The 12,152-nt window shown below is 46.6% G+C and overlaps 1 protein-coding gene across 1 annotated transcript in view; it reads right to left on the bottom strand.

Moving 5' to 3' along the window:
* Window positions 1-12,152, bottom strand: part of Dscaml1 (DS cell adhesion molecule like 1) — a 308,468-nt gene that overhangs the window by 15,573 nt on the left and 280,743 nt on the right. Inside the window, exons 17-18 of the mRNA XM_035444387.1 lie at window positions 10,092-10,247; window positions 3,256-3,395 (exon numbers count right to left, since the gene is read on the bottom strand). Coding sequence (XP_035300278.1) covers window positions 3,256-3,395; window positions 10,092-10,247 — 296 coding nt within the window. The remainder of the gene's footprint in view (window positions 1-3,255; window positions 3,396-10,091; window positions 10,248-12,152) is intronic.

The raw sequence follows: 12,152 nt of genomic DNA, 5'->3' as shown, positions 1-12,152 counted from the left end.
TTCTTTCTCTCTCGTCTTTGAGACAGGTTTTGCTATATAGGCTGGGATAAATGTCTCTCCTTTGCCTCCCAGCCATGAGCACCCATGGTAGTTTGAATGTGATTGGCTGCCATAATCTCGTAGGGAGTGGCACTATTAGTGGTGTGGCTTTGTTGGAGTGGGTACGGCCTTGTTGGAGGAAGTGTGTCACTGTGGAAGAGGGCTTTGAGGTTTCCTATGCTTGGAATACTCTCCAATGAGTCAGTTGACTTCCTGCTGCCTGCAAAGTGTAGGACTCTCAGCTATTCCTCCAGCACCATGTCTGCCTGCCTGCTGTCATCATGATAATGGAATGAACCTCTGAAACTGTAAGTGAGCCACCCAATTAAATGTTTTCCTTTTGAGAGTTGCCACTGTCATGGTGTCTCTTCACAGCAATAGAAACCCTAACCAAGACAGCCCCTTTCTCTATCACACACTTACTCCCTGCCGCGATGAGCTGCCTCACTACAGACATAGAGGCCATGGAGCGAACTGACCGTGATTGAAACCTCCGAAGCTGTGAGCCAAAACAAGCCTCTCCTCTTTATAAGTCGATTATCTCAGTTATCTGTCATAGTAATAGAAAGCTGACTGACATAGTCCCAGAGTCCTCAGTAGTAGGCGAGGGATGGGGGCCAGAAGCTCTGTGCTGAGGCCTGGAAGAGAACCCCAACCAGTCACTGGCCACTTCTAAGCCTGAGTTAGTCAGGAGGTCTCCACAGACCGGCCCCTTTGAAAGAGTTTGTTATCAGAAGAGGAAGTGACTATAAAGGCCCAGCCAGAACATGCTACTTCCTCCCATCAGTCATGAAAGGGAACATGTCACTTGTGTCAGGCTTTGGGGTGTTCAGGCTGCTTGATATTGAGTCATCAAACATGTCTCAGTGACTCTGATATCCAGTCTTGATAAATGCTCCACAGCTGGGGATCCAGAGATGAAAAGACACTGGTCCTGTGGTCCTTGGAGCCTTAGAGACCAATGCAGGAGCTATGCCAACAGTTAATGTCCATAAGGCAGTTGGGTGATGGAGAAATAGGCCCCGGGAGGACTCAACAAAGGCAAAGGAGTGGTATGAAAAGGAAGCTGAACAGATTGGTATTGTGAGAATGGGGGGGGGGAAGGGGAGGGGAGAGAAAGGGGACAGAGGATACTCTGTACTGAAAGCATTGATTGGTCAATCCCAAGGGTCTGTGCTAACTTAGAGCAACTAGAGTGTGCCACCTGGTGTGTGTGTGTGTGTGTGTGTGTGTGTGTGTGTGTGTGTGTGTACCTGCTGGGTGACAGTGACCCAGCAGGAGGGCAGTGTTCTCAGGTAGCATCTGCAGGCCATGTTCCAGCAACTCCTCTCCCAGACACACACTCTACAAAAAGTGCCTGCCCAGAAGCACCATGTGATGAGCTCAAAGAGAAGAGCACACCTCCAAGCCTCCACCTAGGATGTCAGTGGGCAGCATGACACAGAAACTCGGGAATACACACACATGTATACTCTAAAGCCAAAGCAATGAGAAGAATCTCTACCTGCATACCACAGCATGGACGAAAACCACAGACCCAAAGCAGGGCAGAGCCACAGGAGTCAGATAAATAGCAGGTCTCGACCTACGCTGAGGGCTGCAAGAAGCAGTGCTCATCCAAGCCATTGAGCCGGGAGAGTGGAGGGAAACAAGGTAACGGAGAAGCATGAGAGGGTCTGTAGAGGTGCTGTGATGTCCTGTGTCCTGCTCTGAGTGTCACCATATGGGTGTGGTGCAGGAATTATGTTGTATGTGGCAGTGCCCTTGAGCTTCTTCTCTGGGAAGAGACTCCTGGCCTCCCTGGTGAAGAGCTTTGGTGCCCACTCCAGAATGGTAGTTCAAAAAGCCCACAGAAAATCAGAATTGGGGAAGGGTGACAGCGACCCAGCAGCTACAGGCAGCATTCGTGGCCCAGAGCTTGTGCAGATTTGGAGCTGATGGTGACCTGCCATTAGAGAGGCTAGAGCTTCCTCCCGCCCCTTGCCCAGCCCTAAGCCTCTCTCCCTGATGGTTCCCAAAGTGTTCTCACAGGCTTCCCCAAACCCTGAGGCTTCTGAGGGCAGAGGTTTTCTTCCCATCCAAGGAATAGGTGAGGTGGAGAGAGGCCACATAGCTGGACTCCATGTCCAGATGGCTGGGGATCAGAAAAGAGAAGGGGAGGAAGGATATTATGGGATATGGCCATATGCGATGCTTTCCCCATCCTCTCTTCCTTCTCTGGGGACCCCTGAACTCTAGGTGTAAGTCAAGGCTGACCTCTGTGATGCACCTCAGCCCGGGACCCCCATCTCCCAGGATCAGGGAAGACACTGTACACTGTTAGGCTCTTGTCCCTGCCGATGCCCTTCCTCCTGTACTGTTCCCACCTTGCTCCACACTATGGCAGTCATCTGCAGCAGGTCCTCAGCAGTGTCTCCAAACCTAGAGGACCCTGGTGAAAGGCCATGCATTCCCAGAGTCCCTAGGAGTGCCTGGGGTCAGCAGGTCAGAAGAGCAAAGCTGTGTGTCCCCCCTCTTTCTGTCTGCTTGGCTGTGGCTCACATGATTCAGGAGGGGCTCCAAAGCTGTGATAAGCTTGCAGCCTTTCGGTAGATACCTGGTCCACAATGGATAGCATGCACGGTTTCAGCCATTTTGGGATAACTAGTACCCAGACTTGAAAAGAAAACCTTTTTATTAAATATATTTATATTTGTTTATTTGGGAGAGGTGTATACATGCCATGGTGTGTGTGTGTGTGTGTGTGTGTGTGTGTGTGTGTGTGTGTGTGTGTAGTGTCAAAAAAGCAACTTGCAGAAGTAGGTTCTCTTTCTCTCTCTGTGTGTCTCTGTGTCTCTGTCTCTCTCTGGTTTTTTGAGACAGGGTTTCTCTGGGTAGCTTTAGAGCCTGTCCTGGAACTTGCTCTGTAGACCAGGCTGGCCTTAAACTCACAGAGATTCACTTGCCTCTGCCTCCCAAGTGCTGAGATTAAAGGTGTGTCACCACTGCCCGGCTTAATGGGTTATCTTCTAATGTGTGGATCCCTGGGCCTGATTAGATTCAGGTCCTCAAGTTTAACAGTGGACATCTTTACCCAGTGAGCCATCTTGTCCAGCGTCCATTCTGGACTATGATTCACAGGGAAGCATAGACAGAAAAAGCACACATGGTTTGACCCGAAAGCTGACTGATGTGTCATCCCAACAAGATCTGCTCCCTGCTGCCCTCACCACTTACCGGCTGGCCGGACCCGGGGCTGGAACAGAAGATGGTGTACTTGCGAATCACCCCATTGGGCTTGGTTGGGGGCAGCCAGGACACGACCACACTGCTAGCTGATGAAGGGACAGCTTTGATGCCAGCAGGGGGACCTGGAACTGAGCAGGGAGAAGACCTGGTCAGTCTAGAGAAGACAGAGCTCAGGCTTGGGAAACAGTGGTGGAGGAGGAGAGTGGGTGAGTCTGGAAGAGCTCCTTATGGTTGGGGGAGACCCCAGAGCTGTAGGTTAGAGTAGGAGGGCCCAGCATGGCCTACAGGCAGGAGGGTAGGCTGATCATGAGGTGGTATGGCAGGCTCTGAGATGGAGGCTGACAAAGGGGCAGCCTCATGAGTGTTTGGCCAGGTGAGACATAGGTAGACCACAGAGAAATGGAACACAGGAAGAATCGTCTGTTCCCTTTGGCCTTAATCCTTGTACCCCAATGCCATTACTAATGACAGACCTGTGCTTAGGACTCCATCCCACTGACACTGGTTACCTTGCTCTTTTAGGCCTGTGAGTTCCTCTAGTTTGTGACTGCAAACTGCTTTTTGCTGTGGGCCCAGGGTATTGTCTTGTGTACTGGTGAGGTCCTTTCTGTATTCAGGGAAGTCTATCTGGAAAGTGAACTCAGAAATCCACTCTAGAGGTTCATATAGGCTCAGCATGACATGGCCCTGCCTCTTTTTTTATGCTCTCTCTCTCTCTCTCTCTCTCTCTCTCTCTCTCTCTCTCTCTCTCTCTCCTACTTCTCTGTTCTTTCCCCAGCCCACCATTTTTTACGTTCCTTTAGAGTCAGCAATTGTATCCTATCCAATTTTTTACCTTCCCTCCCCCGGCCTCAGTGACGCCATCCATGTGGAGATAAGAATCCCACTAAAGGGTTATGGTGAGAATTAATGTTAAGTAAAATGAAGCACCCAGAACAGTGGTAGTGCACGGAAGACCCGAAATAGATGTCAAGAGTCACTGTTTTTTTTTTTTTAATTTATTTATTAGTTCTAGTTAGGGAACCAGCTTGTTTCACATGTAAGTCCCTTCTCCCTCTCCCTCCCCTCAACCTACCCCCCACCCCATCCACCCACCACTCCCAGCGCAGGGTAGGGCCCTCAACGGGGGCTCTGCAAAGTCCACTAAGTCTTCCTGTGCTGGTCCTGGGCCCTTCCCCATGTGTCCAGGGCCAGAGTGTAACCTTTCACATGGGTTGGGCTCTCAAAGTCCCTTCTTGCGCCAGGGAAAAATACTAACCCACCACCAGAGGCTCCCTGGAGTGCAGAGGCCTCCTTATTGACATCCATGTTCAGGGGTCTGGATCAGTCTTGTACTGGCCTCCCAGACAGCATCTGGGGTCGATGTGCTCTCCCTTGTTCAAGCCAACTGTTCCTGTGGGTTTCTCCAACCTGGTACAGACCCCTTCGCTCTACATTTCTCCCTCTCTTCAACTAAATTCCCGATTTCAGCTCAGTGTATATCTGTGGGTGTCTGTCTCTGTTTCCATCAGCCACTGGATGAGGGCTCTCCTTCCTGGGTCGGTCGGCAGAAAAGCAAGAGTCACTGTTTTTTGTCTTCTCTCTGTCAAATCAGTTTGTGAGCCATGGTGATTTCCTCTCCCTACGTCAGTGGTTTGGGACCTACTAAAGCGATACTTTTCAGCAGCAGCATGCATCCAGGGTGGAGCCCAGAGGCCGAGAGGCATCCTTGGCTTCACCCTGCTGAGCTGCAGTATCTTGTGTCAGGATCTCCTGTGGTTGTGAGGTGCAAGGGTGTATGGATGACTGTGGGGTAAGGTGGTCTTTGTACATTTTCTGCCTGTTCCTGAGAAAGGTGTGTTAAATTCACAATTGTGCATTTTTCTATTTTTCCATCTGTCTTTCTGTCATCTGTTTTTATTATTTGATTGACTAGCTGCCACTTATCTACCATCATGTATGTATGTATGCATGCATGTATATGTCTACCTGTCATCTATTCATCTACAGTCTCTTCTTCCCTATGTATCTATGACAACTATCTATTTATCTATCTATCTATCTATCTATCTATCTATCTATCTATCTATCTATCTGTCATTCATCTGTCTGTCTATCTATCTACCTGTCATTCATCTATCTATCTATCTATCTATCTATCTATTTATCACCTACTTATCTATCTGTTTTTTTGAGAAGGTTCTCATTAGTTGGCCTTGAATTCATGATCCTCCTGTCTCTGCCTTCCAGGTGCTAGGACTACAAGTGTGTGCCATCATGTTTGGTTTGTTTGAATGTGTTTCGAAGTTACATTTGGCCATATAAATTCAGAGTTTTCTCTGCTTAGTAGATAGAGTCTTGTAACCATGTGCCCTTCTTCTTTTGTCTCCTAGGTCTAATATTAAAATTCCAGTTTCAGACAAGTGGCATGCTGTAATTTTTGTTTCTCTATCATTTTATTTTGAACTTATCTATGTATTTTTTTTATCTTGTGTGCTCGAGTATACACATACATATGCCACGGTTCATGTGGAGAGGTCAGGTGTCCATCATCACCCTTAACCTTGTTTGAAACAGGATCTTTCTCCTGTATTTCACTGCCTCATATGCCAGGATAACAGGCCCACCAACTTCTGGGCTTCTCCTCTGTTTGCCTCCCATCTTATTGCAGGAGCTCTGGGATTGTGGGTGAACTATTTTACATGGGTTGTGGGGATTCAAACTTAAGTCTTCACTGGTACTCGGCAAGTATTTTACCCAGCAAGCCATCTTTCCATCCCCTTTTATACACCCTTATGCTTTGGATGCCTTCTGCACAGTATGAAGTTAGATTTTGTTATTAGAAAGGCTTTATCTTGTAATTGGGGAATTTACTCAGTTTATCTTTAATGCAACAGCTGGTATATTTGTGTTTAAACTTATAAACACTTCCTGCTTGTTTTGCTTCCTGTGTTTTTCTTTTTCTTTGCTTTTGTGACTTCTTTTTGAATTAAGCATTCTGAAAATTACACTGCTTGAACTGAAGAGATGGCTCAATGGTTCAAACACTTGTTGCTCTTATAGAGGACAAAGGTTCAATTTCTAGCACCGCACGGTGTTTCACAACCATCTGTAACTCCAGTTCCAGGTGATCCAATGCCCTCTTCAGACCTCTGTAAGCATCAGTTATGTACATGGTGCACATATATACACATAGGCAAAATATTCATACACATAAAATAAAACAAATTTTAAGAAGAAAATTGCATTTCCTACTAACCAGGTAATTACATAGCATTGCATTATTTTCAGTGGTTATTCAAATAGACCCCAACATGATTTTCTTTTTTAAAAGATAAGGTTTCATTTCTTTAACCCATACTGGCCTCAAACTCAGGTTCCTCCTCCTTCAGTCTCCTAAGTGGTTTACAGGGTTAGTACACCTGACCACTGAGTGAGTCTTTAATTATCCAAGTTCAGAATCGGTTGGCACTTTTCTTCTCAGACGATGAAAAGGCATCAGAGATTTCACAGACTCTCTTCCAATTTGTATGTCATTGTCGAGTATTTCAGTTCTGTATATACATCATCATTATGATCATTTTATACAGTCAGTATTAATTTAGGATGACCCATATGTTCACCATTTAATTGCTTTGTTTTCCTAGCTGCATCACTGAGCTTCCATCTGGGATCATTTTCCTTCTGGGCAAACGATAATACCTTTGAATACTTCTCTAGGGCAGGTATGTTGGTGATAAATTCTTCCAGCCATTGTTTGAATGACGATGTCTTTTTTAAAATTTGTTATGTTTTTTTAGATTTCTTTCTTCCATTTTATGTGTATGAGTGTTTTGCCTGCCTGTGTATGTGTACCATGTGTATGCCTGTTGCCTGTAGAAGTCAGAAGAGGGCATAGGATCCGGAGATACCGATGATTGTGAACCATGATGTGGGTGTCGAGACCCAAATCCAGGTCCTCTGCTAGAGCAAAAGTACTCCTAACTGTTGAGCCCTGTATCCAGTAGTCCGAATGAACATGTCTTCATTTCATTTTACTCTTGAGGCATAGCCTGTGTGAAACATCACAGGTCATAGCGATTTTCTTACATATAACCAATACTTTTTTAAAAGCTTGTTTTCAGCTTCCATCATTTCTGACAAGTTGGCTGACAATCTTATCATTTCTTCTTTCCAGATTTTCCTCCCTTCTGGTTGCTTCTAAGATTCACTCATTCTCTCTCCCTCCCTCCTTACTTCCGTCTCCTGCTTTGTAATACCGTGCTTAGATGTGTATTTACTTACCATCTACAGAGTTAGAACATCTTGACTTTGTGGCTTGATAGAGTTTATCATCTTTAGAGATTTTCAGAATATTTTCTTCTGCTCAGTTCTCTTTCTCTTTTCTTCTGGGATGTCTTCTGCATTTCTATACCCTTGATACTCAGAATAGTCCATCAACTAGCAGTTGGGAACATGTTAGACACTGGAAAACCTCAGGTTCTACCCTTGACTTATTGAACCTGGATTTTAACATGATTCCTAATTGATATGTTTGCATACTAAAGCTTAAAGGTGACTAATTAGAGATAATTTCTCCATATGTCTTTCTTGTTCATTTTTACTTTCTAGTCCAGTGGTTCTCAACCTTCCTAGTGCTGTGACCCTTCAATACAGTTCCTCATGTTGTGGTGACCCACAGCCGTAAAGTTATTTTTGTTGTTACTTTGCTACTGTTATGTGTTTTCTATGGTCTTTGGAGTCATGGTCTATCTGTGTTTCATCTGTTTATTTTCTTTTGCCTTATCTTCCAATTCAAAATTTATCTCTTTAGCTGTGTCTAATGTACTTTTAAACTCAGTGACTGAGTTCTTAATTTTGGTATTAGTTTAATTTTTTTCATTTGATAGTTTCATTGTAATTTTTCAGCCTTTTCAAGCATAATTATCATAAAGTCCATGTTTGGTCATTTCAATTGTGAAAACTATATGATTCTTTTGTATGCTTTTCTTGATGGCTTTTGTTTATTTGTTGATCCTGTCCCATTAATTTTTATTGTATACCAGACATCATACTTGTGAAACTGTACCAATAATGTGAAACCTCAGGTGCTAACCATCTCCCCAAAGAGAAGATTCATCCTGGACACTAGCAATGTGGGGTCACTTCAATCCAGATTATAGGCCTGAGAGAATGCAAAGTTGAGCTGTGTGCACTTGGCTCATGTTTACTCCTGGACTCAAAGGGTTGATTGTACTTCAAGGTTTTGATTTAAGGAGAATGGGATTCATCATTCCCATTTCAACTCCTCAGCAGGCTCTGGTCTCTAGTTTGTATTCTTCTAGGACTATTCAGTGTCTCGGTCACTGTCTCAATATTCAGAAAATGTCATTTAGGGAAAGAGCTGCTTCACACCAGCTTCCTTCCAGAGTCCTGATTTTCCCTGGGGTCCTGACCCAGCAATTCACTCTCCTGTCAACAGTATGATAATCTTTACCCACACATTAAAAAAAAATCACTAGTAGTTTCTAGTTGCCTTCAGCAGGGAAGGTAGGTATGAGTCTCCTGGCCCACAGCTCCTCTCAACTCACCCCTCCTCCCCATCAGCTGCTGCCCTAGCTGAGAAGCTTTGCTAAGGATTTCCCACTGTTGTTACTTCACTGCAACCAACAAGGGTTATCATCTCAGAATGGCTCTAGTCCTGCTCCATCCTTAGCTAAAAGGCCTTTAAAATGGTCTTGTATGTAGCTTGACTTTGCTTTGGTTTCCACAGGGAAGGTGAGGAGTGGACAAAATGCTTTGTAGTTCAAAAACTGAGTCCAACCAAGACAGCCTGAAACTAAGCACAGACTGAGTTCTGTACTTGGTAAGCAAATGCAACTTCTATGTTTATACTTTAGTCTTCTTTCTTTGTAATAATTACTTTACATTTGCTTTTTGTTTTATACATATGAATGTTTTACCTGTGTGTGTATGCATGTACACCATGTATGTGCAGTGCCTGCAGAAGTCAGAAGAGATCATTGGATCTCCTGGAACTGGAGTACAGTTGTGATGCCATGTAGATGCTGGGAACTGGACGGTACCTCTACAAGAGAGCATGTACTCTTAATTGCTCAGCTGTGTGCCAGGGAGTTATGGGCCAGGCCAACTTCTGCTTCAGTGGTCTCCCAGACTTGTGCAGTTCTGGGCCCAGACTTGTGTAGTTCTGGGCCTCAGTTTGAAGTTTAACCCCTTCCCTATTCATCCCTTCCAGGGTTGACTCAGCCTCCAGCCTGCATTTGCTCACACTATATTCTTGAGTTTGACCTGAATTCTGCTCAAGGAGGAAGGGTCTAGTGATCTCAGCTCTGTATGGAGGCCTATCCCACTTTTCTTCCAGTGAGTTCAAGGCCTGGACCACACTGGGGCCTTGGTGGGATGACAACTAAGTCCTTAACCCTTGTTGTGCTAGGTGGCATTCCCATTCCCATACCAACCCCAACATCCATGCCTAGAGGAAACTGGGCTGTGTCCAGCAGGAGAGCAGATGCTTCAAAAGGATGCCTTGTGGGCAGGGCTGGGAAGAGAAATGCCAGGCTGGTGACTCGGTGCTTCAGAGAGCAGAGTGGTAAGGGAGGAGACAGTTGCTTAGCTGTTCCCACATCCGTCCCAGAGCATGTCAACAAGCTCCAGGGTCAGAATGTTTGGAGGATAGCCACACCCTCCAAACCAACCTCCAAGGGCTCAAAGGGACAGGAGAAAGAATGGTGATCTGCTCTTGTCTTGACCCTGGGATAGGAGCTGGAAGCAAGAAGCCTGTATGTGGGGTGTGCTCCCAGGAAGTTGGTTCCTAGGGCAGAGTGGGAGGTCAGTCCTGGACTCACCATCTTCCTTGGTCTGGATATAGAGCACACTGCTGCGCACACCATCCCCAGCCTGCGTGTAGGCTAGCACCTGGACGCTGTAGTTGGTGAATTTCTCCATACCCCGCAGCTCCACTCGCTCTCTCGTGGTGGTGACATTCTGCATCTCGCCCCACTCTGTAGAGACAGGCCTCTAGTCATGAGGCTGGCCCCGCCATGCTCCCTGCCTCCCTCCCAACCTGGGTTCAGACTTCTATTCTATAGGGGTGAGGACTAGATGGTCTTCTGCAAGGCAGCAGATTGTCCCTAAGCCATGTCTCTCCCTAAGTGCCTAAGCATGTGCTGGTCTTGAACCCCAGTTGACCTTATACCAACGTCTACTTGATGCTCTCTCTTAAAGAAAAATTCATCTTTTTATCTCTCTGAAGTATGCACCCTCCTGCTCTCCAACTCCCCCCTTCCTTAGTCCACTGGGGACCTGTCATTCTGTCTCCACTAAGAACTTCTTGTAGATCCTAAAGAAGTATGTAGGGAAGGTGGTATGGTGGTACATGCCTTTAATCTCAGCCTTCAGGAGGCTGAGGTAGAAGGATCTCTGGGACTTTGAGGCTAGCCTGGGCTACACTAGCCAGGGCTACATAGTAAGACCCTGTCTAAAAAGAATAGTTTATGACAAGGGTCCCATGGAGGAGGCCACAGAAGCAAAAAGGAAAAAGAGAGGGGAAGGCTTCTGAGCCTTTGTGGCAACTATGTGCAAGACTGGCCTAGACACAGATGCTGTGGACGGGCTTTGTAGAGATGAGTGACTGCAGATCAGCTCTCAGCATCACACTGGTAACCAGGTGCAGGCAAAGGTCTCATAGCACTGGCTAGGTGGCAGTGCAGTGTGTAGGGTCCAGAGTGTGATAACACCATGCCCAGATGGGATGTAGAGGCCTGAGGACAGGAAGCAGGGCAGACCTCTCTGGGGCACATAGCAAAACCTAGTAAGAGGGCAGATTGACTAACAGCCTGACCAGAAGTCTTTGGAGAGTAAAGAGGCCAATGTTTTCTCTGAGGGCTGGATAGGAAAGCATGTTGCATTGGAAAAGAGCAAGCAAGTTCTGGAAGGAGCATTATACTGACACTGTGTAAGGGTCACTTTTTTTTTGAGACAGGATCTCACAGTGTAGCTCTGGCTGCCTCTGCCTCCAGAGTGCAGGAATTAAAGGCATGCACCACCATACTTGGCTGGCAGGGTGACCCGGGATCTCATATCAAAAGGACATGAGAAACTTTTGAAGGTTGAGCCCTAAGCTTTGGTAGGAGAAAATGGATCAGGGATGTCCTTCCAGCAGATTTCAGGTTGGGAGGGAGGCAGCTGTGACCTGGATAGGTGGCTGTGAGCTGCACTCCCAGGTCCTTCGGAAGGGAGGGTGCAGGAGCCTGGGAGGCAGAATGTTTGGGACTGGGCTACAAACTCATTGCAGGCTCCTGGGCTTCACTGAGGTGAGGAAAGCTTTTTGTGTGCACAGCTGGGGATGCAGGCCTCCAGCTCTGCATCCTACAGACTTCCCGGACACTGGAAGGCCTTTGTGTACACCACTGGACATGAGAGTAACACATTTGTCGGGGATCTATAGACCTGTCTGCATCTGAGGCAGAGAAGGCATCCTCAAGGCATCTCTTCTACTTGTCTCTCACTATCCTCACTCTACTGTGAGCTCTGCCCCTCCCCTCATAGGACTTGGGTTGCTGCTGCAAAAACTCACATCTTACTGCCCACGTGGCTCCATCAGGGTTTGGTCAAGGGATAGCTCCTCTAGGTTTGGATAAGCCTGTTTCCTCTCTCACCCCTCCAAGCCTAGGTGATGACAGCTTCCTGAAGGTACCAATCCTGGCTACTCTCTCTCCCCTCCTTCCACTGAAAGTAACCCCTCAACACACATGTGTGTGTCACCTGCTCCCTGCCTGATATGGCCATAAAGTCCTACTATTAACATGTCAGAGCAGCAAGTGTGCTCCAGTGCCTGATGACTCCTATGCATGCTATGGTCTAGGTGTGGCTAGGCATCTCTTCTACTTGTCCCCCACTGTCCCTCA

This window comes from Cricetulus griseus, chromosome 4 (genome assembly GCF_003668045.3).
Source record: "Cricetulus griseus strain 17A/GY chromosome 4, alternate assembly CriGri-PICRH-1.0, whole genome shotgun sequence".
Lineage (NCBI taxonomy): Eukaryota > Metazoa > Chordata > Mammalia > Rodentia > Cricetidae > Cricetulus > Cricetulus griseus.
This window is presented reverse-complemented; position numbering and strand designations above follow the sequence as displayed.